General features: G+C 36.1%; 1 protein-coding gene across 1 annotated transcript; it reads left to right on the top strand.

The window, feature by feature from the left end:
- Nucleotides 1–1,967: 1,967 nt before the first annotated feature.
- On the top strand, nucleotides 1,968–19,382 carry GTA2 (global transcription factor group A2). The gene is made up of 22 exons (XM_010247536.3): nucleotides 1,968–2,656; nucleotides 4,206–4,444; nucleotides 4,530–4,676; nucleotides 4,774–4,932; nucleotides 5,031–5,114; nucleotides 10,614–10,684; nucleotides 10,800–11,157; nucleotides 11,281–11,436; nucleotides 11,533–11,630; nucleotides 11,730–11,778; nucleotides 11,866–12,018; nucleotides 12,107–12,250; nucleotides 12,368–12,461; nucleotides 12,611–12,769; nucleotides 12,856–12,904; nucleotides 12,985–13,079; nucleotides 13,519–13,597; nucleotides 14,578–14,632; nucleotides 14,744–14,861; nucleotides 14,951–15,094; nucleotides 18,820–18,920; nucleotides 19,084–19,382. Exons 1-22 carry the CDS (start codon nucleotides 2,341–2,343, stop codon nucleotides 19,327–19,329), a joined length of 3,114 nt encoding a protein of 1,037 aa, XP_010245838.1. The 5' UTR covers nucleotides 1,968–2,340; the 3' UTR covers nucleotides 19,330–19,382.
- Nucleotides 19,383–21,216: the final 1,834 nt, after the last annotated feature.

Below are 21,216 nucleotides of genomic sequence, written 5' to 3'. Positions count from 1 at the left end.
TCTTAAAGGCATTTATCTTTTTTTCCCCTAGTTTCTTTTCAAAGGCACTTATATTTTTGTTCGGTTATTTTTTTTTTGCATTTTCAAAATTTTAAATTGAACAAAATAACTCAAATAACCATTCACCTTTAAGATTTTTAGCACTCACCATTATCTCTCTCTCTCTCTCTCCCCCATTAACTCTTTTAATAATCTCTCCTTATTAATTGTTCCATTAATTCTCTCCTTCAATAACTCATTAAATTGCATAAAATTCATTAACCTTATCTATATCTATGTCCATTTCAATTTAACTATAACAATATATATATATATATATATATATATATATATATATATATATATATATGTATTAGATATATTTGTATAGTAATTATTAGTAAATATTAATTATATTGAAATCGAGATATTCAATGACATATTATTGCATTAAATAATTTACTTTCATTTAAAAATAATAAAAATTAATTAACCATAATAAAATAATTTAGTAAGTTACATAAATAAAATAAAAAATATTAATTATTTTTATTAATTTAATAAAAATAAGTGGTTTTTACCATCCACTCCTCGTAACTTCAATGTATTTGTTAACTTCAATGTATTTGTTACTGAAAAGCCATGCGAAATGAGGTATTTGCACTTCTTTCTCAAAACTTAAGGGAGGCCTTTGTTAGGGTCAAAGCACAATGGTGGTTTATAGAATTGTTTATAAGAGGATGCACTTTTATAATTACATATAAATAATACAATAATAATAATCCAATAAAAAAAATACAAATTTATCTAGAGAATAGGAAATTTGCCACTCTCACTAAAGCCAATTTAGATTGTGATTGGATAAACTAGAAATAACCCAAAAGATCATACTTGAATTGAACTTATATGGGCACCACTTAATTGGAAATGTCATAAAACCCCATCTTCAATTTTGCTTATAAATAAAGCTCGTGCATCACACGGGTCCTGACTAGTACTATTATAAAGTGGATACTTACCTTTTTGGTGCATGTGATAAAAACTATATTTGATAGCATATTGTTAACATATATTTACCCAAATTTGCATGCACATGCCCTCACATTAGTTGAAATCATAAAAAATCGATTGAATGGTAGAAAAATATTATTTAACTTATAAAATTTTAGAAATACCCTTAAGATTCGAACTTAATAAAAATTTACAAAAAAAAAATCAGAAAATTTTTAATCTTTTAATGAAAAACTTATGTTTAACCTAACAATAATGGTTTCTTTTACATATGGTATTCTCTAATATTTATTTTGTAAAATGTTGAGGATACCCTTCAAGGGTTGAATTGTACATTTCCAATCTGAAGCTTTTCTTAATCCATTAATGCCTTTGTATGGAGATTTGTAATGGGTTCTCAAGGGATTTTGAATGGTTTCTAAGGCTCAGTTTGGAAAGATTACAAATGCAACTATGTAGAGTGCAAAACTTTATATTTCGTATTATTTTATATGCATTTGTACTATATTTATTTGTATTTGTACTCTTTCCAAACTAAGCCTAAAGGTTTTAAGAGCAATGTTAGATATATGAATCAATTCGAAGGCAAAATATAAGATGATTTGTTAACTCTAGGAGGCTGCATCTGCTTACCAAAAAAAAAAAGAAAAGGTTTGGTTGGTAGAAGATCTGAACTCATCTGTATCTACACATAACAGACATGGTGGGTCTCAGTCTCATGATAAGATTTGCGGACAAAGATCATGGTGAGTCATGTTGGTACAACTTTTGTTGTGAGCAGATCTAACTCCTTAGTAGAACTAGAACTTATAACATCACCTTCTGTCAAGACTCAAGAGTAGGTTTGTTTATGAGCTTTAACAGTTAATTGTTGGCTGAGATAATCCTTATAATTCAGCCCATTAATAGTATTTGGGCTTGGGCTAATTTTAGCTGACGGGTTAAGCTTGGGCTAAACTCGGCCCTCTGGAAAGACCGATCCTCTTCAGCCCTACGTTTAAACACCTACCCTTTCTCTCTCCATCTTCTTCCTTCTCCTTTTGACGGGAGATGAAACTGATCCAAATTAGGGTTCAAGTGTTCGAATCTGCAGAAAATTTTCAGATTAGTTTTCTTGGTTATTGAAAAGCTCTGTTCTTTGTGCATCTCTCGTAGTCTATAAATTTCTTGGGTTTCTCAATTGAGAAAACCCTAAACACCCTAATCTCCTCGCTGAGCTTCCTTTTCGAATTTGTTCTTTTCCGGTTGGTTTTGGCGAAACTGCGGATAAACATAGCGGAGCCGACACAGCGGAACCAAGCTTGAGATTAGGCCTAGAGGTTAGAAGTTCTAGAAGAGCTCTCTGCAACCATGCCTCGCAGGCGTGATGATGACGATGAACTAGACCCAGAGGACGAGCAGGAAGACGAAGAAGAACTAGAAGATGAGGAAGATTACGACGATGGAGGAGGTCGTGGTGGTTCTAGCAAAAAGCGCCGAAGATCCGAGTTTATTGACGATGTAGCCGAGGAAGACGACGAAGAGGAGGATGAGGATGACGAAGAGGATGACTTCGATGGTGGTCATCGTAGCCACAAGCAAAGGAGACGGACTGGCTCTGAGTTCTTCGAGCTTGAAGCTGCAGTCGATAGTGACGAGGAAGAGGATGAGGAAGAAGGCGAAGATGGTATGTTGAATTTATTGCATCGTTTATAAACTTTTCTGGTTCGACTTGAGTTCTGTTTGCAACTGAATTTGTTAAAGAAGGTGAAGATGGTATGATGAATTTGTTGCACCGTTTATAAGCTTTTCTGATTTGACTTGGGTTCGATTTGTAAATTGAATTTGTTATTTTACTTTTTCTTTTGTTGTGCTTTCTATTGCATTTATCAATTTGACAAAACTGAAGGTTATACTATCATTTTTTCGTGAATTCGTTGGTTTTAGGGCTAAGAAGGTTAGGACTTGGTGCACTTTAGATGTGTAACTGAATTCAACTAGGCTTGAAACTCTGTTAATTTCTTTTTTCCCCCAAGATATTCACGTTAGTTGAGTCTATCCACATTTACACACTTGCATTTTATTTGTGTTAGAGGATCCTTCATCTTTCCATTAATTTCATTTGAGAGAATCCGATTTTATTCTTGCTAAATTTTAGAGAGCGAACTTGCATTTCTGGTTCAGCGTGACACAAAAAAGGGAATTCTCTTGGCAATTCTTAACTGCATGCTTATAGAATCTCAAAGCCTCGGACTAGCCAGATCTCTTGTTAGATCCAGGATTAGAAAGTGTTTTATTTACATAAAGGGTGGTTTTCCTAATGAGTATATCTAATATTTTTTGATCAAAAAGTATATCTAACGTTTTATTGAAAAAAAGAAAAGAAAAACCAAATTATCTTCCTTCATTTGGATGAGCTCCCCTTTTAGAGTAATTTAATAAATTCATTTCTTTTAAAACTTGATAGTTTCCTACTTCACATGGCTTAGTAGTCAATTCTTTTGGTGTCCCATTGGCTCAGAACTTCATATAGAATACTTCAAATAGAGTTTATACTGATAAGGTAGAAAGTGGTTAACTTTCTTTGGGATCTGATACTACATAGTTACTCAATTTCTTAGTTAGTTGATTCTATTACAGTAGTGGGCATCTAAGTTCTAACTTGTATATCAGTGAAATAAATAGTAAACTTGACTATGGAAGTTTTCGAGTTTAAATTGAGTTTTTAAAATGTTGTGATGAAAATTTTATTTTCCAGTCATCTTTTCTTGGTGCTTTGGTTTTTATTTTAGGTTATTGGTTTGATGGGAAGTTAAAAGAAACTGCATTGTGTGTCTTAATTTGAAGTCGGCAGTGTTTACCAATTTAAAATTTTTATTCCTTGCGCTAGGTACTTCACAAATAACTTAACTTCTTCCTCATAATGTAAGAATGGGATTCTTGTAGCTTTTCTTTGTCCACCATATTTCCTTTTCCCATCTTTTCTTCTATACATTCAGAACTTGAGCTATGGTGATTGGTTCTTGAGGATTGGTTTGTGCTTATTGCAAATACCATGGCATATAAAATTTTGTTTGATTTGTTTCTTTTCATTTTTAATTTTGGTTTGAATGGTGGCTATCACCATTGATTATAATTGGTTGCTATCACTATTGGTTATAATTATCTCACTTGCAGGTTGGCCCCTAACCTGCATTTTTCATGCGTTGCTGATGGATTATGAACTTGACATGCAGACTTTATAGTTGAAACTGGTGCGGAGTTACAAGATGAAGAGGAGGGAAGAAGGATGCGTCGGCGCCCTTTACTACCACGAGAAGATGACCAAGAGGATTTTGAAGCTCTTGAAAGAAGAATTCAGGAACGATATGCAAGATCAAGCCACACAGAATATGATGAAGAGACGACAGATGTTGAACAACAAGCTCTTTTGCCATCAGTTAAGGATCCCAAATTGTGGATGGTTAAATGCGCGGTATGTTGGTTTCCCATAATGTGTTCTTGATGCTGTATTTTTATGAGAAATACTTCTTCTAATAACATTTTCTTGTTTATATCAGATTGGTCGTGAGCGGGAGGTTGCTGTTTGCTTAATGCAGAAGTTCATTGATAAAGGATCTGAGTTGCAGATTAGGTCAGCAATTGCACTTGATCATCTAAAGAACTACATATATATTGAAGCAGACAAAGAAGCCCATGTCCGAGAGGTATAGAATAACCACTACATGCATGTCTGAATTCGGAAATGATTGTTCAAGATTCAAGAACTTGTTTCTCAGCTACTTATTTATTTCTCTGCTTCAGGCTTGCAAGGGTATGCGTAATATATATTCTGCAAAAGTAATGCTTGTTCCAATTAAGGAAATGACTGATGTTCTTTCAGTCGAAAGCAAAGCAATTGATCTTTCTAGAGATACATGGGTCCGGATGAAGATCGGGACTTATAAAGGAGATCTTGCAAAGGTATTGTATTTCAACTTTGACACATTTTATCATACAGTTGGACTTACATGCAACTTTTTCTTTCTAATTTCCTAACTTAAATTACTTCTTCTGCATAGGTTGTAGATGTGGATAATGTTCGGCAGAGGGTTACAGTGAAGCTAGTCCCAAGAATAGATTTACAGGCCATTGCTAATAAATTGGTATATTCCATTTTAAGCTTGTTCTCATTAATCAAAGTTTTTTGAATTCCTCATTTTTGTTCCTCTTATATTGCTTTCTTTTTGTCTTGGTTTTGGTAAAAGACATGACTTGGGTGCTTTTAGCACTATAATCCATTAGCTTAGAAGTTTTGAACAAATACGGCAACTTTTAGCATAGTTGTCAAGGTGATGCCTAGGTGACAAGGCGCCCTTGGAGGCTCGCCTCGCCTAATTACCAAACATTTTTCTATAGCGTGTTATAAAAAAGTTTTATATTCTTAAATTTTGGAGGTCATTATTATAAAATAGAGTAATAGACGTTTTTAAACTAAACTATTCATTTTGTGTCTTTATATACTAATTTCTTTTTATTATTTTCTTATTTGTTAGGGTTTAACCAGTACAAACATTGCTGAATGCTGTATCGAACCCTCAAAGGCTTCAAAACCTGAATCAATAAATAAGGAAGAACTTAAAATGTTGTCCAATCAACACATTTTCTTTTTTTTCTTTGCTAATTTTGTGTGTTTATATACTAATTTCTTCTTCTTCTTCTTCTTCTTCCACTTTTTCTTTTCTTCTTTTCCTCTAGCAGAAATAGGGGTTCAGTCCCTATATTTTTTGAATTTTCTTTTCTTTCTTCTTTTTGTTCTCATGAATGTTGATTTTCTGTACTTCAACATGAAGTTTATACTTTTCTTATGAAAATTATGGATATTTATTAAGGAAATATGATTATGGAACCTAGGGAACTACCCTAGGATACATGTTTTTACTTCTAGGCAACTAGACGACAAGGCGCCCCCCTGTTGCCTAGCCTCGCCTTGGTGCCTTGAAAACTATGCTTTCTAGGAAGAGAAACAATGAATGGCTTTCTCTGTTTGCTGTAACCAAGGTTTAAATGTTGGTGCCAGTGGAAATATCATTCATCGAAACCCGTTTAAATTATTCCCACTTGGCGTTCGTGGGAATACTCTGAAAATGCTGGAAATGTTGTATGGAAATATTGTAATAATCATACACATTGTGGAAACATTGTGAAATATGTGAGAAGATACAATGATATTTTATGAAATGATAAAAGAATCATAGGTATACCCTTTCAAATTATTATCTTGTTTCAAACCATCAAAAAATGCTAAGAAAGTAGGGTTAATTGATAAATTATATGTAGCAAAGTTGTCCTGTACTCCTGTAAATTTTAAGAGTGAAACCTACATGATAGAATGAGTTGAAGGAAAAGTTGAACTCATAGAAAGTGCAAATGATTCTAATAGATCAAACAAATAATCTATTACACAAACAAAGACTAAAATTTAACTTATTGTTTTGTCTTTTAGTTGTTAAAATAATTAAATAATAAAATTTTCGAAGATATAGTGGTCTACCCAACTTCAGTTTTGGCCATTTTGGAGCCCACAACCTTCTTAAGATCTTATTCACTAATCACTAAAAGGCAAAGTGGTAAGCTTTTCAGTTAAGCATCTTCAGCTTTTATCAGTGACACCCTTAATGTTTGTAAAGAATTTTGAGCTAGCTCAATGTTGTAATAATGCTCTTTAGGCAGGCAATAATATAACAATTACTGCTACTCCACATATCTATAATATTGTTACCAACTTATGTTACAATACTATCTCTTTTACTCATAGTGCCAATAGTTTTCATTGGGGAATATTTATTTTCCAATAATATTTTCTGTACCTACAGAAATAATTGAAATATTAGGAAATATGTGTATGTTTTAAACCATGGTAACAACCAATTGTACTAGGCAAAAAAGTGATGCTTAGAATTTTGATTTGATTCCCCCTTTTTGATAGGTTTCCTTCCTCAGTGATTTAAAAGGCGTTCCTAGGCACACAGTCGAGGCACATGAAATAGAAATATTAGTCAATAAGTGTACTAGTCAAAGAAGTGATTCATAGAATTCTGATTTGATTCTCCTTTTTGATAGGTTTCCTTCCTCGGTGAGTTAAAAGACACACTTAGGCGCACAGGCGAGGCACATTTCAAGGCATGTGCCTGGCCTAGGCCCTTGGACCCCCCCAACCAAACAAACCATGTTAGAATCTTAAATTCTTAACCTGTACATTGTAATTGTAATTATAATTCCTTATCTTTTGAAAAATTTATCATATAAAAAATGAATGAACCATAATAGCATAAATAGGGGTTATAACCATATTAGCATAAAAGGTGCACCTAGGCACACGGTCCATCCCTTGGTCCCCTCCCAAGTCTAAGGCACATTTCTTGAAAGTTTCACATGTCATGTTTGATAATGTTTTGTATGTCATGTTTTATTTTATTTTTACATTCTCACTTTGAATATATTTTATATGTTCTGTTTATGTATTTTAATTTAAGCCAATAGGTTTTTTTTAAAACATTTAGTTTAGAATAAGTTTGGTTTCCTAAACTAATACTATTTAATATATTTTTTTTGTAAAGGGAAGGTAAATAATTTATTGATGAATGAGTAAAGTAGATTACAACAACTTCCCGGCAGACTTAACTGGGAAAAAACCCAGCTTACAAATTCCAACAGATTGAGAGTAAAGTAACTGGAACACATTTTGATGCTTAAACTCAGTGATTACAGATAACCAAGAGATCAGTTTGCTCACAGCAAGCTGGATTTGATCATCTGTACTTTTCACTTTGTTGCAGAAGATTCGATTATATATTTCAGACAAGATCACTAGAACAGCCGCAGGAATGGTTTTCCAAACCAGCTTTCCTTTCTTCTTCAGACCAGGCAGCTTCTAGCAATATAATAACTCTTTGACAGAACCTGGCATGACCAAGCAAACTCCAGCAGCTTTGAGAAAATGCTCCCAAACCTTAGAAGAGATAGAGCAACGAATGCTTAGGTGATCAACTGTCTCTGGCAGGAGCCCATAAAGACCAAACTTCAGATCCCAGGAGCTGCATCCCTCTCCTATACAGATTGGTTTTCAAAAGGCACTTATTCAGCACCAAAACTCAGGCCAGAAAATTTGACTTAGGAGGACTGGTTGGGTTCCAGACCTGTTTGCTAGGGAAACCGGTAATGTTGGCCTTGCTAAGCTTAGATGCCAAGGATTTAACTGAATAATAGCCATCTCCACTCCACTTCCATTTCCATTCATCCTCAAGACTTTTAGGAATAACTTGCCTAAGAGCTGTAACAGCTCCAACATCTCATCCAATTTCCAGTCAAAAAGATTTTATCTAAATTGAGGGCTCCAGGACACTAAATTCTCAGCCAAATCATATTAGTCAGCAACTGAAACATCTGGGTTAGCAGCACACCGAAGGAGAAGGGGGAAAACCTCAGCTATGCAAGCACCATGTATCCATGATTCCTTCCATAATCTCAGCTTATCACCTCTGCCAATCTTGAAACCCATCTGAGAAGACAGGAAAAGACTTCATGATCCACCCCCCCTCCGGACATTTCCTCCTGCCCATCAACATCCTCATTCCATGTGTCTCCTCCTTCCCCTACTACACTCATTTTTTTTCAAACTCTCTTCCCTCCTTTCGAACTCCTTGATGGCTTTTCTAGCAAATGACTCAGCACCCAAGAACAGACCAAGACTTTTGCTCACCTCAGTATTTTTCTCAACAATTTTCTCGAAGTCAAACATCCTTCCTTCTCCACTTCAACGAAGGTGCTATTGACAAATTTCCTCGTATTTGCATCCCAATCCCCATTTTTCTTATTCTCCTGAGACAAATTCACCAAACTAGAGTCTGAACTGAAGGGGTCAAGAGACTCAACTCCATCCGATAAGAGGGAGAATAATTTGAAGGCCAGTAAAGGCAGCAGTAATTTGGGTCATCTGTGAAAAGAGAAATGGGAGAATCTTCAATGAAAAAATTGGATCATTGGAAGAGATAATTGACAGTATAATGATCAAGGTGGCACATTGGGTAAAACTGGTGGAAAGCTTTCAGGGCTTCTTAGTGATAAAATGTTTAAGAGTCTGGCCATAGGTGGATTTGTCATCTGGAGAAAATGACAGAATTATAATGAATTGGAAGCCGTTAGAAGGTACTGGGCTTATACTGAATTTTGATGGAATTTCTTTGGGCTAGGCAATCCGGGTTTGGCAGGAATAGGAGGTATCTTCATAAATTCAGAAGGTAGGGTTATGGCCTTATATTCAGGACCTAATGGGGTTGGAAACTCTCTGAAAGCATAATTTTGTGCATTGCTGCAAGGACTTAGATTAGCAAAACAACTGGGGTTTCAACTGATGATGGTGGAAGGGGATTCTAAAATAGTTATTTTGTTGAGCAAGATGTAGCAGTCATGTTCCTTGGAACTTTCAGGCAAGCCTTTAGGGAAGTGGAAAATGCAGAAATCAAGTGGGTTAAAAGAACTGCCAATGGGATGACTGAAAGTCTTGCTAAACAAGGGATCACAAGACAGCAACTGTTTTGGGATTCTTTGTAATTGTTTCTTGTTTGGGTTGGCTGTCTTTTTGTCATTATGTACTAATTCCTCTCTTTAAAATTAATAAATTATCTGTTATTGCTGATATAAAAAAAACAAGTTACATGAGTGCTTTCTCCCAAGGAGAAACCTAGTGTTATCTTTGATCTAGATAAATTAGTGCTTGATCCAGTTTTTGGGACAAGAAGGTGATCAGTTCCCTACCCAATCGTGGGCTAGAAGATGAGTTTGAAATAACAGGCTTGTTTTTCCTTGCAAATAAAAGGTATACTTTCTCTGCATATTATAATCAATTGCTAGTTTGAGGTGCTGACAAGAAACATGGACCTAAGAAAACAATGGGTGGGGAGATCAGCAAATGCTATGGCGGACTGTCTAGCCAAGTGAGGGGCAGCTAGGGAAGTTTTGTATTGGGCACAATTGTAACTTATTACTTTTGTTTTCTTCTTTAGTGGAGAGATTGCAGCTTGCGCCTCTCCAAGGGCTACTTGTATGTGCTAATTTTTCCAAATTAAAAGTTCATTTATTTATCAAAAAAAAATCAATTACTAGTTTGGTTTTTGTTTGATTATCATCTCAATTTGTTAACTTTAATTTTATTTTGAACTTGATCCTGAATTATTGTTTATATTTATTATTCATAGTCTCATAATTTAACAGTGGATGTATCACTAAACAGAACATAATGGCAAAACAGGATTCATGTAGCAGATCCCGTTTTGTTAGTGTTTACATCTCCATTGGATTCAGTTTTTGGAAGTGGGAGGTTTGTTTGGTCAGATTGTGGATAAGGGAAGGGAGTTATGGCTGTTGTTTATTACTACTATTAGGTTTTTCTTTTTTCCTTATTTTTTCTGTGCGCTTTATTTTGAGAAGGTTGTCTGTTTGAAGTGTGGAGTTGGTCAGTTAGATTAGTTCTGATTGTAATGCCTTGTCATCTGTGGTTGCACCTTTTGCTTTTTCCTTAATAAAATTTCTCTTTTACTATAAAAAATTCAAATTTTCGAAGATGTGTTTGGTCATCTGGAAGTATTGCTTTCTTGCTGCTGTAGGAAGGTAGGGAAGTTGTGAAGAAGAAGGCATTTGTACCCCCTCCACGTTTCATGAACATAGATGAAGCAAGGTAACTTTGTTTCTTATGTCCCTTAATGCAGTGCAATACCATTTAGTTTTTATGTACACAGTACTACAGAGTTTTAATTCTTTCTGGCCTTATTTGTCTCTTATTCTTTGTTTAGGGAGATGCATATCCGGGTTGAGCGAAGACGAGATCCAATTACTGGTGATTACTTTGAGAATATTGGTGGCATGATGTTCAAAGATGGCTTTTTGTATAAAACAGTATCAATGAAATCAATTAGTGCTCAAAACATACAACCAACTTTTGATGAGCTTGAGAAATTCCGGAAGCCTGGAGAAGATGGAGCCGGTGATATAGCTAGTTTGTCTACCTTATTTGCTAACAGGAAGAAAGGCCATTTTATGAAAGGAGATGCAGTTATTGTTGTCAAGGGAGACCTCAAGAATTTGATGGGTTGGGTTGAGAAAGTAGAGGAAGAGAATGTCCATATTAGACCAAAAATGAAGGGCTTACCGGTAAATGCTGGTTGAATTTTCTATTTGCATTTGATATCCATATAATATGTCCATAGATGCACACAAGAAATGTTATTTATAAGTAAAAATTATATAAAGATTCTGATGGTTCACATTCTTCAGGCAACTCTAGCGGTGAATGAAAAAGAACTTTGTAAGTACTTCAAACCTGGGGATCATGTGAAAGTTGTTTCTGGTGCTCAGGAGGGTGCAACTGGTATGGTTGTTAAGGTTGAGGGCCATGTGCTCATCATTGTGTCTGACACTACAAAAGAAGATGTAAGTAATGCATGCTTTCTGATTGCAAGTCCCAAGTCTTGAAGTTAGTTTCTTAAATGGTCATATTTTTGTCCTCTGTCTCTCTCTTGCTTTCAGATTCGTGTATTTGCAGACAATGTGGTGGAAAGTTCTGAAGTAACTTCTGGTGTTACCAAGATTGGAGACTACGAGTTACATGATCTTGTGCTGCTTGAGTAAGCTTTTGATATTTCTTTTGATATGCTATACTTATTACTTTTCATGTGGTTTTATTTGATCATTGTTTCCTTCTTTGTTTATTGAATTTGATGCAGTAATATGAGTTTTGGTGTAATTATACGTGTAGAAAGTGAAGCTTTCCAGGTTAGTGGGGGAAAATTAGGTCATATAATTGGGTTGATTCATCCTTTTAAATCTCAATGCATACTCAATATGTTTTATCTTGACCAGGTGCTCAAGGGAGTTCCTGATAGACCCGAAGTTGTGCTTGTTAAATTAAGGGAGATAAAAAGCAAGATTGAGAGGAGGGTCAATGCCCAAGATCAATCTAAGAATACAGTTTCTGTAAAAGATGTTGTAAAGATTCTTGAGGGCCCATGCAAAGTGAGATCCACTATTTCCAATCATATTTACCTTATTATATCTACTTGCTACATTGCCAATTAATAACTCTTTGTATCTTCATTATTAGGGAAAGCAAGGTCCCGTTGAACACATATATAGAGGAATATTGTTCATCTATGACAGACATCACCTCGAGCATGCTGGGTACATTTGTGCTAAGGCTCAGTCTTGTGTACTTGTAGGTGGATCACGTGCCAACAGTGATAGAAATGTAAGATCTTTTGGTTCCCTTGTTATGTATTTTCCAGTTCCCTCACCTTCATTCATGTGTATTTTTTCTTATCCTTCTAGGTTCATTTAGCTAATCTTTACATGAATACTTCTGTAGGGAGATTCCCTGGCCTCAAGGTTTCCTAATCTGAGAGCTTCACCTCATATCACCCAGTCACCGAGAAGACCGCCCAGAGGACCCCCAATGGACTGTATGTTGCTGAGACCTTGCTTATTTTGTACCTAAATTTGTTTTCTGGATTATTTAGTTTATGATTTTTTGTTGGCATAAAAATCTGTTGTTATTTTATATATCCATTTCAAAAAAGCTTTGTTATTGATGCCTTCAAACCATGTGCAGCTGGTGGAAGACATAGAGGTGGAAGAGGACATGATTCTTTAGTTGGTAGCACCATAAAAATTCGCCTTGGTCCCTTTAAGGGATACCGTGGGCGTGTTGTAGACGTTAATGGTCAATCCGTCCGGGTTGAATTAGAGTCCCAAATGAAGGTTGTCACAGGCAAGTACTGTTTCATCACAAGTTATATGATATTATGATGTATATTGTTATCATGTTTTCCATGAATATGGTTGGTATATGTGCAGTTAACCGCAATCAGATCTCTGATAATGTGGCAGTTGCAACTCCATACCGGTACGTAATTATTTATGGCTTTTGTTTAGATGGAACTGGTATTTCATATTTCTACTTTCTAACTGTTTCCATTTTACCAGTGACACACCTAGATATGGTATGGGAAGTGAGACACCAATGCATCCTTCACGGACACCAATGCATCCATATATGACTCCTATGAGAGATCCAGGAGGTATTTCTTATTTACTTAGGTGTCATTTGGCAAGTCTTTTTTGAAAGATCTTCTGGCAGACCTGACAGCCAGAAGACTGAGCTTTTGCATTAAAATCTTAGCAGCCTGAAGACTTTGGTTAAGGCATCTACCTGTGCATCTCTCCACGTGAAGATGCAATGAGAAAAAGTCGAAAAACTCCATTTGGAGCTTCCCGAAAATAGCCCAAAATGGGCTTTCACATCTTTTCGGGGTGTCATCTTTTGGTGGCTAGATCTTTTTCCAACCAAGCGGGAAAAGACCAAAGCCTGGGCTGCCGGGCTTCTAAACAACTGACAGCCCACACAGAAAGACGTGCCAAGCAGGGCCCTAGTTTCTTCCTTGTTCTCTTTCAACTGTTGTAATATATTGTCTGGCATCTATTTATTACTTTGTACTGTTGCACGTTTTTTTTTCCCAGCAACACCTATTCATGATGGTATGAGGACTCCTATGAGGGATCGTGCTTGGAACCCCTATGCACCAATGAGTCCACCAAGGTCTGTATGCTGACTATAAAAGGTTCACACTTTCTTTTTTAATTGAAAAATAATGTTAGTGGATATGACTGAAGATAATATGTTATATATGTATCTAGTCCTTAATGAATTAAGGTATCTAAGGTTAAAGAAGTAACCTGTAGACTTCAAATTGATTCCAGAGATTAATAGGTTCCTAGTTGATCTCCATGACTCCATGTTGAAGCCCTTTATTTCACATATGCACTTAGATATGGCATAAACGTTTACTTTTGCTTTCTGGCTATTGTATGTAAATACTATTAAAGGGAAACAAAGGAATTATCTAAAATTATCTTAAATAATCATTTCTATACTTCCATTGAGCTGCTTCATAATTCATAAATCATCCTATAGTTTTGAATCCCCTTCTGTGATTGGTTTCTGCATATTCAAATCTATTGCTCTCTCACACCTTCCACTACAGCCATGACTTCTGCCCTCAATGAATCCCAACACCAATTGGCCCTGAGAATATGACAACTATTTGATCTTTTTATCCTTAAACACCATGATTGCACCTAATTGCCATGGGTTTCCCAAGAATGGCTTTTCCAGATAAAGTGTTGGTATGCACTGGAAATGTATATGCAGAATAGTTAAGTTTTAGATCATGGAGTGTAAAGTTGTGATATCCTTCTGTCCTTTTCTTTATACTTTGTGATTCTTTTACTCCATTTCATTTTTACTTAACCATCATGATTAATATAAATGTTTTTGTACTTTTAATTGGAGATGAGAATAAGCGGAAATAAACCATTGCATGATAAATATGGTTTGTTTTTTACAATGCTAATGTATTTTATTTAGTGGCACTTAATGTATTTACGTTTTCCATATGTCTCTTGTTTCTTGTTTCCCTAATATACTGTTGTTTGTTTCTAACATAAGCGATGTTTCTTGAAATTTGATAATGGTAATCCGTGCTTAACTAATAATTGTCTTCTGTATTTTCTAATCAGAGATAATTGGGATGATGCAAACCCTTCCTCCTGGGGCACCAGTCCACAGTATCAGGTCAGTAATCTCACTTCAGCAGTTGGTCCAAATATGCATGCATTGGTTGTTTTGGAACATTTAATATATTGGCTTTCATATATTAATTTCTGTGAACTTCTTTTTGTTCAGCCCGGAAGTCCTCCTTCCCGGCCTTATGAAGCCCCTACTCCTGGTTCAGGTTGGGCAAACACCCCTGCTGGAAATTATAGTGAAGCTGGAACTCCAAGGGAAAACAGCCCAGCCTATGGTAGTTTAATAGAAAGTTGCACAAAAATTTCATTCAAGAAATTCTTTTAATGCTATTGTAACCTTATTAATTAATGTTTTCTGTTTCAGCAAGTGCTCCGAGTCCTTATTTGCCAACAACTCCTGGTGGGCAGCCTATGACACCGAGTTCTGCATCGTATCTGCCTGGTACTCCTGGTGGACAGCCAATGACCCCTGGAAGTGGTGGCCTTGATGTCATGTCACCCACGATAGGTCTAATTCTTACTGTTGCATTTGTTGCTTCTAACATGAAGGAATAGGTGGCATTTACTTGAGTTTCTTTTTATTAGCAAAGTAGATCACTTTTCACCACCATTTAGATTAAAACAAATACAAATGCATTCCTAGCTTAAAGCTATATTGTTTAATGGATTTGCAAACTGATGTTGTTAAAGTAGTACCTACCTAATATCTGCATGTGGTCATTTCCATATCATGCTAACCATATATTATGAAACAGTATGCGTATGGGTGATTTAAAGAAAGAAAAATACAGGATGTGCATAGGTACTTTGTTTGTTAATTGAATTTACTTAATATTACATACTGGAAGCTTTACTGACATATAAAAATGAGAAACAAGACTTGGTGAATGGATGGAAAAATCTTAGTATACTATCTACTTTATTTTAGAAGACAATTTTAAGAAACATTCATATCACAGTGGTGGCCTGACTTCAAATGCTAGTTAAAAATTGAAATTAGATTATTTATTGTTTGATTTTCTGTAGAAATGATTTAATGAATGTGTACTTTTCTGTTTGGTGAAAAATGAAGGGGAGGATCAAATTTGGAACTGTCAAGTGATTTTCTTATTCACATTTGAAAATAAAGATTGGAATCTGATTCAATTTACAACTAAGTAATTATCCAGGAAAAGGCGATACCTGAAGAGATGCAATTACTCATATAATTTTAAGAAAAAACAACTATTTTATTTGAAGGACAAATAGTGTAAGTATTAATCAAGTCTTTAGATAACAAATTCTGACACCCTAATCATCCTGATGTAGCTTTCTAGATTATACCTACTTTGGGGGGGGGGGCAGTTTGTTGTGCTGGCACTTCAGGTTTGAGGCATGTGGAATCTGGCTCTGCTTGGCCCTTTTTCATTTGTGGCCCAATTTCCATCCCTACAGACTGCACTGTCTCTTTACTGATTCTAACACAGTGCAGGATAGGGTGTACAGTCAAAGTTATAAAAAGAGTATTGGCTATTCAGCCCACCCTCTCAACAAACTTACAAAGGTATAGAGATTTTTCTTTATAAATATACCCTCCTTGCGCCTGATATTTCTTGACAATGACTATAGAGTTGAGTTCTCTTGGAGTACTTCTTAACTGAACATGAATCAAGGAAAATATTTCCGCAACTTCACTGAGATAATATGCTAATCTCCAATGGTATCTATCTTCTATTCTATACTTCAATATGACATTGGCTAGATCTTCCTCCATTACTACGATTGAGATTCTTAGTATTTTGGCTTTAGAGGCTCCATAAGGAGGCCTATAAGCTTTTCTATGTTAGAGGCAACAGTCTAAATAATGCTTCCTATCTAATCAGAGGTTCTCCCATTTCTGCGTGACCGAGGATTACTAATATGGCTGCTGCCATCAAACCACATGGTTTGCATCCTTGTTGTCCACTCAACAATTGGTAAGGACTTGACCCTAGCCAATTGATGAGTACCTAAGAGAAGAAAGGATTGTCTTCAAACTCCTTACTAGACCATTCCAATCCAAAGTGTGAGTGGACTTGAGAGCTGAGGCTTTCTCTTCAGTGTAAGTTGATCTGAAATTTGGTATGGTACTTAGGTAGGGTATTTCAAAATTTTGCTCACAAATTGCTTAAAAGTATAATTAGAATGTAAAAAGCAGAAATTGAACTTTGATGGCTACTGTCTCGGGAGTCCAGGTGTTGGGGGAGCACTGGTACGGTTGGCTAGATCATTAGGTTCATCCCTGAATATCTCATTCATCTGGGTTCCTATGATTATCTTGTTTGGGGTTTCTCTGGGTTGGGCTGTAACTAAAAGCTGCTCCATTTTTTTTTTTGTTTTCCTGTGCAGTTGCAGTTCTCTAGACTGTACTTCTTGACCTACTGCCTTTTTTTTGGGGGGGGGGGCAGTTTGGTGTTTCTTTTCTAATGAAATCTAATCTCTTATTATCAAAAGAAAAAAGAATGTAAAAGTAGAAAAGCTAGTAGAGAGTATAAAACTGAACTGGTTTGCCGAATCTTCCAGGGTGCAACCAGTGCTTTAAAAGCACAGGTGGTGGTGACCGTGGTGTAATAAGCCTGGAGACGCACCTCAACTTGAGGCACTAGGAAAATGCACTGAGACACTTAATGAAGTGTTGGACTCCTTGATGCATATGCCTCCTTTATGGAGGCATGTGGAAGTTTTGCAACTTAGGCTCAGTTTGGAAGAAGTACAAATACAACTATGTACAGTGCAAATACATACAAAATACAAGGTTTTGCACTCTACATATTTGTATTTGTACTCCTTTCAAACTGAGCCTTAAGCCTATTTTGTGCTAATGCAAATTATATTGTGCTCCATGGAGTGTACAACTCCATATGTTTCTGGTATCATAGATTTTCCCATGAATAATGTGAAGTGAAAGTGAGCTACCATTTTACCTGCTATGGGTTCCATATTATCATATGAAAAATAGCAAAACAAAAGATCTCATATTCATTTGCAAAATGGTGGGGGGGGGGGTTGTTAGCTAGGGATTGTTAAAGGAGAAGTGAGGATGAAGCGGAAAAAGAGAAGTACAATCAGCTCATTTTGATCTTTTGCGGTGTTGAAAACTTTAGACTGCAAAAAGGACTGATTGTCTTCTCTCTTACTATCTACACAGGAGTCATGAGATCATCTTTCATTGTTTTTACAGTAAAAAGGGGGATTTCCCTCTTCCTCAGTATCTCTATTTGAAAAGAAATCACTTCCATATTCCTTTGTTAACTCCTGCATTTTTCTGTGTTTATGTGAAAAACGGCAGCTTTGCCTTTTCTTCTTCATTTCAACAGTCACAATCAAGGTCAAACTTCAAATTTTATTGAAAAAAGCTATTAAGTTAAAGCCTTATTTTTGAAATTGGGAAAAATACATGATTTATGGTTTGATTATAATTGCAATTCTTTGTTGCTCTAATCATTTAGGTACAAGTCATATAAATGGAAAATTAACACTTTTAATTTATAATTTATGTTCTACCTAAAATTGAAAGGATATATACATGCTTTCTCCAATTACTTTGAGAAAATTCTGTTAATTGCTTTGATTTCTGTTAAATTCTTCAAGCATAACACCAGACATTTTTCAGTTGTACCGTGAAATCATGAATTTACTACCAAGTATCCGTTTTGTTACTTCTTTTTGAGTTGCCATGTGATTGATAGTACTGATAAGTGATGTCTGCAAGCGATTGTACCATGTTTTGCTTTACACTTGATGGTTTTATTATTAGAAATTGCACAAATGAATTTCCCTTTTTTTGTATTTTGGAAGGTTTCTTATTTGTTTTATTTTTAATTAATTAATTAATTATTAAGAAGGTATATTCTTGGGTGGTTTTTCTTCTTTCCTTTGATTGATGCCTCTTGCCTTGGTGTTGTGGAGTGCCTAGCCTCATGCCTATTTGAAAAAGTGTGTGGAATGATATCTGTAAGGTATTATCATGCAAATTGTAGTTATAGCTGGAGGACCCAACAAAATTAACAATTAAACATGCTAGAAAAAGTATCAACTTAATTCCATCAATTATTTTTCAGCGGTTGTAGGTAGAAAATGTGTTGCTACTGTATCTGCCTTTCTGGCTCTTACACCGTTACACGGAAGCAAAGCTTTGAGACTTCAATTGTTTCTTTTATATATCCTAGTTTGGTTTATAAGAAATTCCCCGCCTTACATTTCATAATATGGCAGGTGGTGAAAGTGAAGGGCCTTGGTTTATACCAGATATATTAGTAAATGTAAGGAAGTCCGGGGAGGAATCTGGTGTCGGGGTCGTTCGAGAGGTGCTTCCGGTATGTATGACCACAACTTATTATGAATGCATGATGCAGTGTGAGATGTTCCCTAGTGAATGATTTGTACTTTTTGCATTCCCTTGTGGTTGGGTTGATTGTGGGACCGTGTTTTTCGTTTGTTTATCTATTCACTGCGTCATACTATCGTTCGTTTGTCCAGGATGGGTCTTGTAAGGTTGCTCTTGGATCAACCGGCAATGGGGAGACGATTACAGTTTCTCAGAATGAAATGGAGATAGTGGTACCAAGGAAATCAGATAAGATCAAGATTATGAGTGGGGTGCATCGTGGTGCCACCGGGAAGCTGATTGGTATTGATGGAACAGATGGCATCGTTAAAGTAGATGATACACTTGATGTTAAGATTTTGGACATGGTCATTCTAGCTAAATTAGCACAAGTATAATATTCAATAATGTTGTTTTAATGAAATGTTAATGTATCTATTGATTTTGAGCATCCCTCTCTCTCTCTCTCTCTGAATTGCCCAGTTATTTGCTCGTTATATCTCGACTTGTGGGCTGATTAACGCAGAGGCTCCACAGCCAGATCTGAGTGCTTTCATATAAAAATTTAGACTACTTTTTTTTCCGTTAGTGGAAGCTACAGAATTACAGATCGATGCATCTGGCTTGTCTTGGGGGCCGTTTGATAACGGCCAGAGTGGCTTTTTCGAGTGACTTATTGTACCGTCTCACTGGATAAATTGATTAAATGGTGAAATATGAGGTAGAGGAATCTAAAAAAGTCCCTTTTAGGAACAGTGATGTGTGTACAATACTCCAATCTATCACAATATAAGGGGCATTTAGCATAGGTTGGTAAAGGGTATTTAGCATTGGTTGGGGTTTGAGACTAAATTTGGAAAGCTAACGGAAATTTGTGAGGGGAATAAAGCATAAATTTTCCTAAAGTGATTCAATCCAGCCACTTTCGTGTTATTCCATACAGTTTTTATATATTTTGAAATGTGAATATTAGGGGATGCGTGGTCATATTTCATTCTCATATCATAATGTTCACATATTAGTATTTGCTTATTTTGAAATATATGAATTTTTAAAGCTTTCATTGTCTATCATGTTATTTTTTTGGTAAGAGTACACCTTTCATCACTAATTGGCCTAAAAGTTCAAGAGTAATTATTATTGTTGCTGCTGCTGCCGCTTTTTGTCCAATTAATTGATTAACGTTAGTGTAAATAATCTCAAATAATCCTTCTGGCCGGTAAAAAAAAGGTCTAAATATTCGTTGTTTAGATGGGTTTTTAAAAGATTTTTTTGGTGGTGCGTATTAGCTTATTATGCATCAATGCGTGGCATGTCATAGTGATCGGATCCTACTATTACCGTTAGATGTGGTCCAATATTCATTTGCTTTATGAAATGCAAAAATCCTGCAAACATGTTAAAAGCATGGCTTATGAAATGAACCCGGATATCCTCAAAGCAGAAATCATACAAACATGTTGGGAGCATGTCATCCAACTGCACCCCAAGAATGTTATCCATACTTGTATTAAATTTATGGGGAGATGTTATGGATGTGTGGTTGGATTCTTTTTCTCATATTCGCATGCCGTCTTTTATAAAACATAGATTTGAAATTTGATTTTTTATTTTTATTACATAATATTGAATTTAAATCCATGTCACATTGGAATTCAATAAACCCGCATAAAGTCAACATAATCCACAAATATGTTGTCCGAGTTGAGGTGTGTTGAACCGATGTGTGCCAAACTGAATACAACATACAATCCTACCATTGGACGAAGCCGAGGTGAAAGAACAAGGTCGTGCATCAAGGAGATCTGCAAATAAGACAAAGTCAAAGGCCCAAGGATGAGGTCCCCAGGAAGGCACTTTGGTGCTCAAGTCAATAATGGGGTGATGTAGTCAGTTGGGTTGAGCTTGGCCGAGGCCAAGTAGGCCAAGATAGAGGAGACTAAAGGTGAGGTGGAGGTTGAGGAGACCAAAGGTGGGGTTGTGTTGGCCGAGGCCGAAGAGTTCGAAGGTGAGGTCAAGTCGGTCAAGGCCTAAATTGAGGCCAAGGAGGCCGAAGGTGAGGCAAAGTTGGCCGAGGTTGAAGAGACCAAACGTGGGGTAGAGTTGGCCAAGGCCGAGATGCTCGAAGGTGAGGTCAAGTCGCCCGAGGCCAAGGTCAAAGAAACTAGAGGGGCCGAGGTCCTTAGGGAACCGACTTCGATCGTTGTTTGGAATTGATTCTCTTGGGTTGGTTGAAGTCTTAGGCTAGTTGGGGTTGTAGACTTAACGACTAGGTGGCCTTTGGT

The sequence above is a fragment of the Nelumbo nucifera genome, chromosome 5, assembly GCF_055504915.1.
Source record: "Nelumbo nucifera cultivar China Antique chromosome 5, China Antique-T2T, whole genome shotgun sequence".
NCBI lineage: Eukaryota > Viridiplantae > Streptophyta > Magnoliopsida > Proteales > Nelumbonaceae > Nelumbo > Nelumbo nucifera.
The sequence above is the reverse complement of the archived record's forward strand: the minus strand, read 5'-3'. Positions and strand labels throughout refer to the sequence as shown.

Coding starts and splice junctions, on each gene's coding strand:
- GTA2 (XM_010247536.3), top strand. CDS start 2,341: ATGCCTCGCAGGCGTGATGATGACGATGAACTAGACCCAGAGGACGAG. Junction 5,115..10,613: donor AGGCCATTGCTAATAAATTG/GTATATTCCATT, acceptor TTGCTGCTGTAG/GAAGGTAGGGAAGTTGTGAA. Junction 12,770..12,855: donor CCAAATGAAGGTTGTCACAG/GCAAGTACTGTT, acceptor GTATATGTGCAG/TTAACCGCAATCAGATCTCT.